Source organism: Leuciscus leuciscus, assembly GCF_965113295.1.
Source record: "Leuciscus leuciscus genome assembly, chromosome: 6".
NCBI classification, from domain to species: Eukaryota; Metazoa; Chordata; class Actinopteri; order Cypriniformes; family Leuciscidae; genus Leuciscus; species Leuciscus leuciscus.
Genome location: NC_138730.1, coordinates 35,354,879 through 35,370,423, shown reverse-complemented (window position 1 = coordinate 35,370,423; position 15,545 = coordinate 35,354,879). Strand labels below are relative to the sequence as shown.

The 15,545-nt window shown below is 35.7% G+C and overlaps 2 protein-coding genes and 1 long non-coding RNA gene across 3 annotated transcripts in view; 2 read left to right on the top strand and 1 right to left on the bottom strand.

Moving 5' to 3' along the window:
* Positions 1-15,545, top strand: part of LOC309501586 — a 460,649-nt gene that overhangs the window by 332,562 nt on the left and 112,542 nt on the right. The gene's annotated exons all lie outside the window — the stretch shown is intronic.
* LOC309500498 (uncharacterized protein) lies at positions 3,311-4,449 on the top strand. Its single transcript, XM_082172106.1, has 4 exons — positions 3,311-3,485; positions 3,653-3,789; positions 3,890-4,147; positions 4,296-4,449. The coding sequence occupies exons 1-4, from the start codon at positions 3,326-3,328 to the stop codon at positions 4,431-4,433; spliced, it is 693 nt and encodes a 230-aa protein (XP_082028232.1). The 5' UTR covers positions 3,311-3,325; the 3' UTR covers positions 4,434-4,449.
* On the bottom strand, positions 4,522-7,237 carry ccl20l (C-C motif chemokine ligand 20-like). The gene is made up of 4 exons (XM_082173731.1): positions 7,078-7,237; positions 6,771-6,888; positions 5,056-5,133; positions 4,522-4,878 (listed from the first exon to the last, which is right to left on the bottom strand). Exons 1-4 carry the CDS (start codon positions 7,157-7,159, stop codon positions 4,782-4,784), a joined length of 375 nt encoding a protein of 124 aa, XP_082029857.1. The 5' UTR covers positions 7,160-7,237; the 3' UTR covers positions 4,522-4,781.

Sequence of the window (15,545 nt, the reverse complement as noted above, 5' to 3'; positions counted from 1 at the left end):
GATTATGGGGACGAGTGAGTATGTGAGATGCTATACTTTTAAATTCATCTGTGTCGTGTCTGACTTCAAGAAAAAAATCTAATCAAACTCCTCAATTCATTAGATGGACAAAACAAGCCCGTTGAATGCTGCACATTATACATCTCTACCTATCTTGGCAAACAGTTTCTTCACAACTGAGATGCAGTCACTGGAAGCAGGGCTTAAAGGAAAAAATCCGGGAGCTCAAGAAAATACAACTTCAACAGTAAATCACTGATGAACACAAACTGATGCAAGAGTATTCATATACAATATTCCAATTGACAACTTAAAGACTGTCAGATCAGAAAGAATGGTGATTTTTAAATACAATAAAGTCTATTTGTTCTCTCTCCTTTTTCAGATGGGACGTGAAGCTGAACATCTCTAAAACTCTCTCAACAGCCTCTCTCTAAAATAAACTCTAAATATGCTCAGATAGCAAAAATATATTGTATTAATTTTAAAGTAGGCTATAGGGTTTTATTTATTGCAATGTAATTTATCATTGTATAAAATTGATGTAGCCTATTCATCAATATTTAGTTGGTTTTCCAAGAATTTTGAGCTGTAATAACTTGATGACTAATGAAAGCTATTTATTATACAGTATGAACTGACAAACCTTTGATTCTTATCTATTAAAATAGATAGTTATGCCATGAAATTGAAAGTTTTAGATTTAACACAAATCTGTTAAAAAAGCAATGTGCTCAAATAAAGAAGATAACCTAAAGTATTTTTTTTGGCATGCATTGCATTACTTAATGGGTCAAATACTAGACATTGTTGAGGATCCACTATGAAGTATCTTATTTTGATTTGTCATAGCGATATTGCAATATTATCTGTACTGGAGTAAATGGAAACTCGAAAGTGTATACAAAAACTCTCATTGTTCATTCATGGCAGAGTGGACTCTTACTGTAAAGGGATAATTCACCCAAAAATGAAAATTCTGTCATTAATTACTCGCCCTCATATTGTTCCAAATCCATAAGACTTTTGTTTATCTTTGAAACACAAATTAAGATATTTTTGATGAAATCTGAGAGCTTTCTGTCCGACACTTTGCCGTTTCAAAAAGTTCATAAAGAGATTGTAAAGCTAATCCATACAAATTAAGTAGTTTAGTCTAAATTATCTGAAGAGACACGATCGCTTTATATGATGAACAGATTATTTTATATATAATATAATGATATGCTGTCTGCAATGTTTCATGGGATTGTAGTTATTTCCATCACTAAAGATAGCACAGTCTTCTATCTTTGTCCGTTTGTGTGTGTGTGTGTGTGTGTGTGTGTGTGTGTGTGTGTGTGTGTGTGTGTGTGTGTGTGTGTGTGTGTGTGTGTGTGTGTGTGTGTGTGTGTGTGTCTCAAATCAAAGTTTTGAGTTTTGAGTTTCACCTCATAGCAAATTGGCTTGGTTCATGGCTTATCATTTTTTAACAAAGACATTTTCAAAATCCCTATGGGAAAAAAAGTTCCAGAACCAGCGCCACTGAAAAAGGGCACTCTATTGATCAAAAGTAACAGTAAAAATTACATTTCAAATAGATGTCCATTCCAGTCCACCTTTCCATTCATCAAAAAATCCTGAGCAAATAATGTATTATGACTACCACAAAATTATTAAGCAGCATAACTGTTTTCAACACTAATGATCATAAAAACATATTTCTTGACCAAATCAGCATATTAAAATGATTTCTGAAGGATCATGTGACACTGAAAACCGGTTATGATATGAAAATTCAGCTATTGGCATCACAATAAAATGCATTTATATAGGGTTATTGCAGCACATCATTTTAATAATAATATAGTAATAAAAATAAAGTAAAAATATTAATAGATATCTTTAAGACTAAATTGACATTCAGTGTTCTGATTTGACAATTTCTTTTTTAGGCCTGAAATAAAACGGCTCGTGAATCAACCCTAGCAATCAGCTGATTGTTGGCATAACCAGACTCAGTCAGACTCAGAGCAGCCTTGTTTAAATGGAGATAACAATCTGTTTTAACAATCTCAAGTCTTCTATTTACATAATAATTGAATCCCGCTCGTATTTTTACTACATCAATTGATGTTTTCATATCAATACTCACCATGTCTGTCGTGACTCGTGAAGCCAGATGAACGCCATCTCTTCTTGGAAACGACTATAGTTCAGCGTCACCGGAATACGCCCCGTCTGGAGGAGTTAAGTAAGTGATCGGTTTCATGTAATTCATCATGACTGATTACATTCTTCTGGAGCCTATTTTTAAATGCGTGTTGCTTTCACTTTGCTTTTGCTCTCTGGTCCTTGCTGCTGGTTAATTGAACTATCACGTAGGTGCAATTATTCTGCGGGGTACGGTAATTAGAATGCAAGGTGACCATACCATATAACGTCAGTGTTTGTTTTTATTTTTGGAAATGTATAGGCCTATTCTGTGTTTGCCACTGAGCTCTGACATATGTGAGATGCGTCCTTTTCTGAATGTGTTTTATGTGGTTATTATGGTTATGTGGGATTAAAGGAAAATCATTTTATTATATCTGGTTTAATTCATAATCATAAGGATGTTTTCTGAAGCCAGGTAACGGTCTCTGCTTTATACGATCTACGTATATAACGTCCTTCGCGTCACGTGGGCAGTGGTCACGTATTTGAAGTGCGCAAGCAGTATTTGACTCCAGACACGTTGCTTCGTCTTCTTTCACTGTTTTATTTTGGCTAATCAAACAAACAACACTTAATTTCTGACAGACTTTCCACAAACAGTTAGAAATGGGCTCATTTATTTCTATTCCTTTGGCTCGACCGCCTTTCATATTCGATCTTCCCGAGTCTAAGCTCAAAAAAGGTCAGTGACTGAATTTACAGTTGAGTTCAAAATCCTATTGAGGAGACCAGGGCTGGTTGTTCTTATTTGTAAATTACATGAAATTGATCATAATCTCAACAGACAACAACAGTTAACGTTAGCCTACACCAGTTTAGTGTAAAGCTAGAGCAGAACTGTTGAGTAACAGATATTTATTTTGTTTATTTGATTTAAACTGACTGGCTAAATCAAGCTATGTAGGATGGCACATTATTTAAATGGTAAGTTCGCCAAAAATAAAAAGTATCCCATGATTTACTCACCCTCAAGCCTTCCTAGGAAAGTCATACAGTACACCTAGGATGGTTTGAGTTGAGGGTGAGTAAATCATGGGATGATTTTAATTTTGGATGAACTTTACCTTTGTTTAAGCTGGGTGACTTGTGTGGTTTTGCTTTTGGGTAGGATACTGCAGCAGAATAGCCTATGGCATTTCATGACTTGTACGTTGATGTTTTCGATCTGTGTATTGCAGCTGAGGAAGAAGATAATGTTTTTGCAGAATTCCATGCAGATAATTTGGACTTTTGTGAAAACATGTATCGGCAGAATGCTCGCTCCAAAATGGAAGAGGACATGTTTAATGGTATAAGTTGGCCTATCGCAATTTCTGAAACATAAGACATTTAGAAGTTTGCCTAACACTTTATGTTTTGCAGCCAATGCAGAAAGAGCAGAAGTAGGCTATGTCTTGAATCCCCTGTCAGTGTCCATAGGTACAGGCATAATGTCGATGATTCACATGTTTTTCAGTGTATAGACGCAACTGGAGTGAAGTGGTTGAGAAATTGAAGGAGAAATACCCCCAGTGGACTTCTGAAGACATCTTGAACCTTAGATTTCATTTTGAGTTTTTTGTCAATAATTATAAGTATCTTCTCCACTACTGTATCCTGTAAGTGAACACTTACTTTCAGTTCCCATGCATTTTGCAAAGCTAAACCCAGACAGATATCTTTTTAATTCTAACAAAAACTATTTCAGCTCTAGGTGGCAGCACTCTCTAACATCACAAGATTCCATTCCACACAAGTCACTAATAGATCAGATTATTTGAATAAAATAAGTATTAATAATCTCTCACACTCTTGTTTTTTCCCCCGTTTACTGTCCCAACATGAACTCTGGGACAGCAATGAGCTGCTTGACTTCTTTCAGGATGACTCTTCTCCTGAGCAGCCCAGAGCAATGTTTGACTCTGTAGACACTCATCATTATGACGCCATCAACTTTGAGGAGTATCTTCAGGTTATAAAAAATACCTTAAACGACAACTTTTGCAGAATTCTTTAATATCTATGTCCGTTTGTCTTAACCTACTAAGTGCAGATAAGAAGTATTTAGCAGTTGTTTGTTTCATATAGCTTAATTTTCACTCGTTGTCTCTCTCTTTTAGCTGATGAACAATATGAAAATTGGGTCACCTGTACCCACGCCTGCTGGGATTGACGAGGACAGAGATGAGATTTTGACATTGTGCTCTGATGTATCAAAAACTCATCCCTTTAAACAGATGTGCTATGGTTTATTCTAAACTACAATGATTGTTTTGTAGAATAATGGCTGTCATCTGTGTTCGGTTAACTCTCACTGGGTTTTGTTTTTCAAGTATCGTACATAGATTTTTTACTTCAGTTTTTTTTTAATGCTTTTTTCAGTATTGCTGTTTAAGACACATCTGTACAGCACCTCAGACTGAATTATACATTCTGTGTGATACAAAAGTGAGTACAAAAATATAGTTATGTAGAAAACAAGAGTTTCATTGTTAAGGACGACTAGTCAGAATAGAAGTCAAAGTATGATGTATGAGGATAATCATCTGTAATTAAAAGAATCTGCCGTCACATTCTTGTTTAATGCTTATTTATCTGCAAACGCTTTATGGGCTGTGGGTGGTGGTTCTGGGATTTGTATTCTTCGGTCCAACAGTGGTGAGGCGCTGAGATCTGTTGTCTGTCAATTTAGCTAATTTGGACCTATAAAGAAAATATAAATTCAAGTCAGTGTTATTTTGGCCACCATAAAATAACAAATCAATAAGAGTCTGTGACACTATTTACTGCTCAGTAATCGCAAATGTTACCTTGAATGTTGCAATGGTACATTTGCCACAAATATGAGGTGACTTGTTTTAAATGTCACACACTCCTTACCTCAGACGTGCCAGCGCTGCTTTCACCCACTGATCCTCAACGCTCGCACACACCTTCTTGTTGTTCTTGGTGAAGAAACTTTAAGAGAAAGATTAAGAAATTAGATTTTTGCAGACCAATGATGGCACAACTGTTTTATTTTCTTCTGAAGGTGCTGCAAGTCATGGCTACATATATGTTTACATTACTCAACTCATCTAAATAATTTATGCAATTTCAGCTTTTTTATAAGCTGCCTTCAACTCAATTTATACATTGTACACTACTTTTCAAAAGTATGGGATAGTATTTAAAAAAAAAATTTATTTAGCGAGTTCATTAAATTGATTAAAACTTGACAGTAAAGACATTTTAAATGTTACAAAATATTTCTAATTCAAGTCATTTGTAACTTTATCAAAATATACTGAATGTATCATGATTTCCTCAAAAATGTAAAAGCAGCAAAAATGTTTTCAACATTCCTAATAAAAAAAATTCTTGAGCACCAAATTTGCATATTATAATGATGTGTGAAGGATCATGTGGCATTGAAGACTGGAGTAATGGCTTAATTTTAAATGGATAATTTTTCACATTATCACTGATTTTTTTTATAACGTAAATTAAGATTTTGTGTGATTAAGAGACTTTCAAACTTTTGAACAATTGTGTATTAAATAGTACATTTAATGTTTATTCGTAGATTTTAATTAGAAATATTTTTCAAATATATCATCAACATAAATTGAGTGAAAAGTTGATTAAAAAATTCAAATAATACTAAATTGTTACATTTATATAGCACTTTTCGCTTTACATGGAAGGGGGGATCTCCTCAACCACCACCAAAAAAAAAAAAAAAAAAAAAAAAAAAAATTCATTATCCTTTCAAACTGCCATTGTGTTGATGGCAGCAGCACCTGAGCCGCATGTACTCTGCAACAAGTTTGTGTAAAACTCCAGCATGATTTGAGAAAGACTCAAAGAGCATCTTGCTTGAACGGAAGCAAGAACGTCTTATTTTACAAATTATTTTGTATAAAATTAGTGACCTAGAAATAATGCTGAATCTCAATAATATATACACTACCACATTACATTTATCAAAAGTGATAGTAAGACATTTATGTACTAAAATGAATGAATGAATCTTAAATGAATCTTAAAAAAAGTTTCTCCAATTTTCTCCAAAAATATTAAGCAGTCTTCAACATACATCAAATCAGCATATTAGAATGAGTTCTGAAGGATAGCACTGAAGACTTGAGTAATGATGCTGTAAAATCTGATCTGCCATTACAGAAAACTATTTTAAATTGTAATAATATTTCAGAATATATATATTTCAGAATATATATATTTTTTACTGATTTTTAATCAAATAATTGCAGCCTTGGTGAGCGTTAATGAAAACTCTTACAGACCTCAAACTTTTACGGTAGTGTATATTTTTCTCATTTTACATTATAATTTATAATATAATACGTTATAATAACACCCACTTTTAACATCTTTAAAATATATTTTTTATTATTAAATAAAGTCAGATTTTTCAGTGTATCAGACTGTATGTCCTGTGTTAATGCTGGGTTTTTTTGGGTTTTTTTGTATCGGCTGTGTTCCCTCATATTTAAATGTATGGTTAAATGAACACCTATTTTTGGTGTAACCACATTGTGTGGGTAAGTGGGTGAACCCTGACTCATCTCTGAGATCAGATCACAGTGACTCACATGATGGCATCTATGCGACACACCTCGCGGGAGCTCTGCTCGATGAAGCCCTTGATCACACCGAAGGGCAGAGGATTTCGAGTGTATTTCACACAGCAGGCATAGTTCAGCGGCCCATCTGACGTGACATAAAGCATCTTACTTACAGTCATAGTCATAAACCCACATAAAGTAGGTCCGTTTCTTACATAATCCCTATTAAAATGCATCAGAAAAATCAGCTGAATCCACAGCAATGCAAAAAAACAAACAAAAAAAACAAAGCAAAAATGCAGTAAGACCTCATTTGTATCCATAAGAAACTTACATGCTGCTGGAGTGTGAGGAAACAGGCTCAGAAGAATGCTGCTGATGAGAGTGATGCTGACCAGAGACATTATGAAACGCATTTCAGACAGAGATGTTTGCTATGGCAGTGCAGGGCCTTATATATTTGTGAGTGATAAGATCTGCATGTGTATTGTAGAATCACAAATCAGATACAGGCTCCAAAATGGGGACGGCAACCACGGAAAATGAGGACAGGAAAGCCAATAATGCCGATATTACATTGCTTACAAAGCAAGTCCCAACCACAGATGTGCAGAGTGATCTGAGACTTGGTATCTTGAGCAATTACGCATGTCCCATGTGAGAAGCTGCTGTGCAAATGCTAGTTTTTGAAATACATTTTACAGTATGATTGAATTTGTTGTGACTGATGATGCTAATTAACATCTTGTGAGTAATACAGAATATCTAGGGGGGAAAAAAACACATAGTTTATATTCTAATCTATTCTATTCTATTCTATTCTGTTCATTTTACATCCCCTTTATGGCTAACAATGAAATGCATGTTATCTCGTCATCTATTTTGAATCTTTTGTTCTTTGAGAGTATTTATTTTATCTGATGGTATTACATGATTACATGTATGATTTAGACAATTTGAAATTGAAGACATCAATTTGCGCCTTATCTTGAGCTACCAAATGTGTTTACAGGGGAAGTTGTTTATTATGCAATGTGAGGATTAGCTAACCTCTCCTTTACCATGACCCATTTAGTGGTGAGAATTTTCCCCTCTGAGCAAAAGAACAAATTAACATGCACAGCTTCCGTGACCTAGAAAACATCTCAATACGGGAATCTAAACATCAACGGGGAGAGTTAATGCAAAGATCATATATTTTCTTCATCTTGCTTGTATGTGTGCCTTTGAGTGTAACACACTATTAATTGTGAAATATATAGAGGTTTTGTCATGTGAATCTGCATTCTGTGAATCTTAATGCTGCATATCTGTGATACATTTGTGAGACATGGTATGTATAATTTTAGAAAACATCTCATGCAAGGTGCAAGCTGTCTGTTGTGAGCAAGTTATTTTTCTGTCGGCTGATAAATCATTTATCCTGTATATCCAGGAAATTGCAACCAGGCTTAATATCTAAGCAACCCTGTGGCTTTCAAGAGGTTTTTTTATTTTATTTATTTTTTTATCATACATTCCTGAACTGCACTCTCAACACCATGAAAACGTGATTTTCTTTGTGAGTATTCTTTATTTAGTGAGAAGTTTTCATGGATAGATGAGTAGACAGACTGACATGCATGGTTGAGTACAGTAGGTAGATAGATGGTTATGTATGTGGGTAGAAAGATGTGTGCGTTGTCAGATGGATCTGTAGAAAGATGAATGGATGGACTGATTTATGGACAGATGGATAGATAAATGTATTGATTAATATATGGACTCATAGATGACTAGTAGGATGGATGGATAGAAACACACATGCAGATAGATACAGATGGACAGATTGTTGGAAGGACAGACATACGGACAGACAGATGGATGGATAGATACACACATACATACAAACATACATACAGTCAAACCAAAATGTATTCAGACACCTTCAACATTTCTCACATTATCATAGTTTATTCGCTATAGTTTAGAAAATGGTAATAAAATATGACAGGAGTTATCAAAAATGGTTTTGGCTATCCTTCTGTTAGATTGTCTTACAAATTAATTAGGTTGAATAGCTGTCAGCTGTCTAATTTAAGTACAGAATTAGATGAAACCAATTTAGGTCAACCAATTAACAAGCAATGCTTAATTTTGTTCAGTCTGTGGTGTATAAAGATCGCATTAGCATTTAAAGAAAAAAAACACTTAAGCAAAACATACTGTAGTCTCATAGTCTCAAAGTGTCTGAATAATTTTTGGTCTCAAAGTTTTATCAATTTACCTGGTAGTCCACTATGTGAAGAATTTTTGGGTATAATATGTCACAGTTCACTTTATGTTGCTATCCTCACTTACATAAATGAACTAGTGTCCTGCACCCACTAGTATAAATATATAAAAATTATATCTGTTGTCTGAATAATTTTTGCTTTGACTAGATGATTAGGTTTGATGGATGGATGGATGGAAACACACATGCAGATACTGGATACAGATGGAAAAAATCGGAAGGACATAGAGACAGATGGATAGATACATACATAGCCTACATACATATAATTGGATGGATGGATGGATGGATGGATGGATGACTAATCGATTTGATAGATAATTGAATGGATGGATGGAAGCACACATGCAGATAGATGGATACAAATGGACAGATAATTTGATGGATAGATGTAGATGGATAACACATTATGTCATCATACAGATGTGGTGCTTATATGAAGGTAGATAATATTTAACATGACTATAAAAGCAATAACAGTTGTTCACTTATAGAAGGGATAAATGTGAATGAAGATGATGTGGATGTCCACTGAACATTGAGGTGTGCATTAGTGTGTAAACTGACGCTGAGTTAACAGCAGTCTGGCTCCATCTGTACGCACAGCACAGTTGAGTTAATCATTGATGCAACACCTTTACTCTCCCTCTCAATATCTCCACTTTTCTCTTTTTATTGAGACCTTTCTTTCTGTCTCTGTCTCCGCTCTCCCCCGCATTCTGCTCTGCAACACACGTGAATCATATTGTACGCCTGCTCTCGTCTGCCAGAGCGAGTGGGACTTTCTGCTCGTGCACTTCAATCTTTTCACATGTTTGCTCTCAGTCTGAATAATTACCGTACGTGGGTGGATGTAAGCTTCTCTCATTTTGATTCCTTCATAATGACCCAGTGGGAGGTTAACAAATTAATACCTCAAATGATGAATCTGGAGAGACGGAGAGAGGAGAAACCGACAAAAGACATGTCAGGTCACCAGCTCTCTCATTCATTGCTCTCCGGTGATAAATATTTGATGCTGAGATTAAAATTCATGGGGTAAATGTTACACCTGGGTCCTCTGAAGCCTGAAGACAGATAGATCACCTGTCAAAGTGAGTACGCTCAGGCCAGGCCTCGCATACGTTGATTGGAAATGCTTGTGAAATCACAAGGTACAATAACTGGTTCGTATTTGACCTAGATTGACCTTGAGGTCAGAGGTGAGACAGTCATTTATCTTCGCTGTTTATTCAGAATATCTGACAATTTAAGAAAGGCAGATTCTGCATACTCTTTTTTTTTTTTTTTTTTTTTTTTTTAAACTGTCCTTATCATTTATTTGTTCTCTTTAGCAGTGAACCTAGAAAGATCTTACCCTGGTAATCCAGAGTTCTCGCGAGAGCACAAGTTGAATTTGCTCAGCGAGTTACTCTGGTGTCGAATAATGATGCTTTTTCTCTAAAAGAGGAACAGAAGACGGCGCTCGAATCGTTCCTTTGGAAGAAGGGCGTTTTTGCTTTTTTGCAGACCGGATATGGTAAGAGTCTAATCTACCAGTTAGCTCCGCTGGTAGCTAAGCGATAACTTGTTGTGATTGGTCGTAGTGTTATCCAATTGCGTGCAGTGAGATTTTCAAATGCATGCTTGGTGCCGCCCTTCGAGCTTGCCGATTTTCATTAGTCGACGCCAGACCATTAATCTTTTAGATTTAGGTCTGGATCTCTGAGACAAAAATTGTTGGGTGGTTCTTTAACTATGAGGCACTTAAATCACATTTTTTAAAGAAAAAATAAGTAACACTTAATTAAATGCAATAAATAAAAAGGTTTGTTTTGTTTAAAAAATATATATTGAAAGTCTTGGTCTGAGACTAAGTAATAAAATCCATGCATTTGACCAGTAGCAAAATTAATATATATATTTCTATATATATTATTTATAGAATATTATTTATCTATATATATCTATTTCATTTAGACTTTATATATATATATAAATGACCTTCGTATGGAAGGCCATTTCTGCCACATTAAAAAACAAACATGCTTTGGTGCTTTGGTGAATTCAAATTATGGCGCAAATGTAAATTATGAGATCCCATCATATGAGCTAAAGTGTCATAATTTCGACCTTTTTTTATCTTAGTAGGCCTAGCTAGTTCATAATTTCGATGATATCTCTTAATTATGACTTAAATATGTTTTACCATAGCACTTTATATGGACGCCCAATTCCACCCCATTGGGGATATAAAAAAAAAAAGTTTAACATTGACAAGTGTCCTAGCCGGCCATCTACAATTTTAAAAAGAAATCAGTCTAATAAAAGGCGTTTTCCTAATATCATTTTAAACTCCCTATACACTTGTTGTATTGAAGTAATTTGAAATGTCAATATTTCCCTTCAGGGGGCGCCAGAGGATATGAAGATGTATTTGTTTTTCCTTGTCTTGCTTTGAAGGATGAGGATATCGCTAAAACGATTGCTGTTGTTTTCAGAAAAAGTTCTGCATTCTGCTTACATGGATACCATTTGTTACAGGCTGAATAAAACTGTTTTAGTCATTTCCTGGTGGCATTTGTTCAGTTTTGTCATCTCATGAAAAACGAAAATGCTTTTAACATTAAAATCACCTCAAAGACTTTGGCCAAAAAACTGTCTGCTTAAGTAGGAGATTTGTCACAGAGGACAGACAGAGTGGACACAGAGCCATAAATATGAGAATAAATATCACAGCTGGCATAACGTTGTCAGTGACACTACATATACCTCCCCCCTGCTTTCAAATTTGGGCCACGCTCCAACTTTAAAGTAATCAAATATTTCTCATTCTAGGGGTGATTTTTGTAGTTTGTGATAAATTCTGTCCAATAAAGCCGGCTAGATGACAGCTATGAAGGATGTAAAGGACACCGAAAAGAATGAATGATTATTTAAGGCCCCGCTTCCTGCAAGGAAGGCCCCGTGCCAGAGACAGCACAGTTCTAACTCTATAAAAGTGTCAGTGTAAAAGTCTTTTGCAGTCCTGCATTTGCAATGATTAGGATTTCAAGACTGAAGAGTGAGCGAGTTTGTGTATCTAAAGCGGAACTGGACGGCCCTGTCCCAAATGGCGAACTTCTTGTTTGTGAGACCATGTGGTGTCCCATTTGTCATTTTAGGTTTCATAAGGGTGCTCGTGAGTTTCTGCCTACCTTTTGCAGCTGCTATGTTTCTTCAGTGTGCACTTTTGCTGATGTTGACGGATAGTTTGTGTTACAATGTCATAATCAACCAACTTTCCTCATTTCCTTTAATTATTAGAGTTTGATAATCCTTTTTAGGGTTAGAAAATGAAAGTCAATAGACCCTTTTCACTTTTTCCGGGTTTTTCAGAAGTTGTCATAGTTGGGTGAACTTCTATAGAGGTGAATGGAAACTACAGTTTGTGTTCCCATTTGCTCCAATTTATATGATTTTAAAAAAGAGGGAAAAATATCTGATGTATTGATAACATTGGTCAGAAGATTTCAAAATTTGCTGTCACTGCCTCAGCCGTTAACACTGCCTCAACACTCGTGCAGCAACATTAACCAGTTGCTGTTGATTGTAATTTAATGTCAAGGTATAAGTATAGTGTTATAATTGTACATTAATTTTTTTTGAAAATGTAAAAAACGTTGCTAGTTTTACAGTGTTAACTCTGAATCTCTTTAAACTCTGAAACTAATAATATTAGTGATTAGTAATAACTATGATTTCCATCATAGTCCGTGAAAAGGGCCCATTTGGGGTCCAATGTTTTTTTGGACCCCATTGACTTTCATTGAATGGACGGATTTTTTATTTCAAAATACAGGTTTTGGAACGACATGAGGGTGAGGAAATGATGACAGATTTGTAATTTGGTGTGTGCAACTATCACGTTAAATCTCATCATGACAAAAAATGAATCGCTTTGAATTTTAATGAAGGACATGCACCCGTCAACGCACACACACTTTTATGTGTTGCTGCTACTGAAGAGTTGTTTATGCAAACACTTTAGCGCTCTGTGCAGCATGCTAACATTTGCTCAACACTGTCCTCCTGTGCAACAGAAAACAAACAAGCACTGCTGGCCCAGAGGAGCACGGGCCAGAGCGCCACAATAAATCAAAGTGCCAGCTCTGACACACAAACGCAGTATCTGTAGGCAGAATGCATCTTGACAAGAGCCTTCTCAGCGCGGGTGCGCAGTTTCGGTGTCGGGAGCAGAGGAGTTACACAGATAACAGATGGATTTATGACAGGGCTTAGGCAGGGATTAGGGCACCTCAGACCTAGATGATTGCACAGCTTATCATGTCACCTTTAGCTTTATCACAGACATACGCTTCTGAGAAGACCGCCAGAGAGAAAGGGTTCTAAGCCATGTGGGGCGTGTTAGACAAAGAAAGAGGGAGAAATGCTACAGTATGTTAGCAATGGGACACTATAGGAAATACAGTATGAATTTGAAGTAAATGTGATTTCACCGCATGTTCCTGGATCAACATCTTTGTTGATCCTGGAACAACATTCCAATCAAACAATCAGATTTGAGGGACAAGTTTAGAGTTTATGTCAAGTTTAGGCTTTCAACCAAGGTTAGGTGCTTCTACATCAGTGTTGTTCTGATCTTAGGGATAAGTTATGGGTACGGTTAGCGTAAGAGGTAAGGATAGGGTTTTATGACAAAATTTGACAGGAATGTTGTTCCAGGATCACTAAAATATGTTGATCCAGGAACATGTCTTATTTGGCAAAATCACGATGACCTACACACTTTCAGGAAAGATTGCGTAACATTTTTAACGGTGGGAGGAGTGACAGAGGAGGAAGATGGTGCATCTGATGAATGGGGCATCTCGTCCAAAGAGCCAGAAAAATGAACAGTGGTTAGAAGATGGTCAGAGAGGCCAAGAAAATATGCGATTATGTATTAGCCTCCTCCAAATGTGTGTGTTGAGGTTAATGCCCTTCATTTTCACATCACTGGCGTGTCTCTGTGGGCAATTATGAAATACATAAATTAGATATGCGCCGGGAGGTCGTTTACATATTTCTTTGGCTATCTTTGTGTTTTATTACTCAATGCTCTCAGCATGCGTGTGAATGCGCTATAACTTTGTGTTGGTGTAGATTTATGACCGATTTACATTAACCCACAGAAACATTTCCCATGGACAGGATCGGATGTATTTTGTGGGCTTTTCCCACATTTTCTCATCTTGATTTTGGGGGAAAATATCTGCAGAATTTTGGTAAAAAGTGTTACATGCAGTGCTATGCTCTGAAAGCATAATTATAAATATAGTAAGGGATAATGTACAGTCAGCCGGTCAATTCTTTAAAAAAAAATAAACCAAAAAAGGGTGGCCAAGCCAGATTCACAAAAATTCTTAAAGTAAGGATTGCCTCCCCAGAAAAAGTTTTGTGAATTTGAGTTGTTTCAAATATTAAGCATTAAACATTAAGATTTTTTAAATGGTTTGAAAGAAGTATCTTATGCTCACAAATGTTGCGTTTATTTGGTGTAAAACAGTAAAAACAGTAAAATATTATTACAATATAAAATAACTGTTTTCTCTTTGAATGTATTTTAAAATGTAATTTTCTTCCTGTGTTGGCAAAGCTGAATTTTCAGCATCATTACTCCAGTCTTCACTGTCACATTAACTGCTGAATGGCTCCTGAAAATCCAGCTTTTTTAATCACAGGAATAAATTACATTTTAAAATATATTAAGAAATTATTTTCGCATGTTCACGCAAAACAACGTATGCTCTCGCGTCAACACAACAAGCATGTGTCGTGGTGCTCACGCGTTGGAGATTAATACTTTGTAAAGAAAGTGGTAAATCATGTTTTCCTTTTTTTTCCGCTTTTTTTTTAGCACAAACAAAGCATTTGCGTCACTTCATAAACTTGAGGTTTAACCACTGGAGTCACATGGATTACTTTAATGAGGTATAGCCTTTACTACCTTTCTTGGGCTTGAAAGTGGTAGTTGCGTTGGCTGTCAAAGGAGGGACAGAAAGCACTCAGATTTCATTAAAAAGATCTTCATTTGTGTTCTGAAGATGAACGAAAGACATGAGGGTGAGTAAATAATGATAGAGTTTTCATTTTTGGGTGAACTATCCCTTTAAGAATGTTATGTGAATCTGTCCTCAGGATCTTATGAGGTCCAGAAGAGGCATATTTCACGTTTAATGACCATCTGACTGTACATACTGCATTGTGTATATAAATGGACATTAAATATTGATTGATGATGAATTTATTATATTACAGTATGTGAACAGAAAGAAGACCTGGAGTGGAATAAATGGGTAGAACAGTTTAGAAGGTCAAATTCAGAATCAGAATCAGAATTTACAGTTCAGTCATCATTATACAAAAACCATAGAAGGTTGCAATCGGCCAGTCAAGTATGCTGTGTAAGAACCTAAAATATTTTATAAATTAACACAATGTACAGTGCAACTTTGTGATTGGCAGGCGTTTGAAATCGTTAGTTTTCTCTGGGCTCAGATTCCATG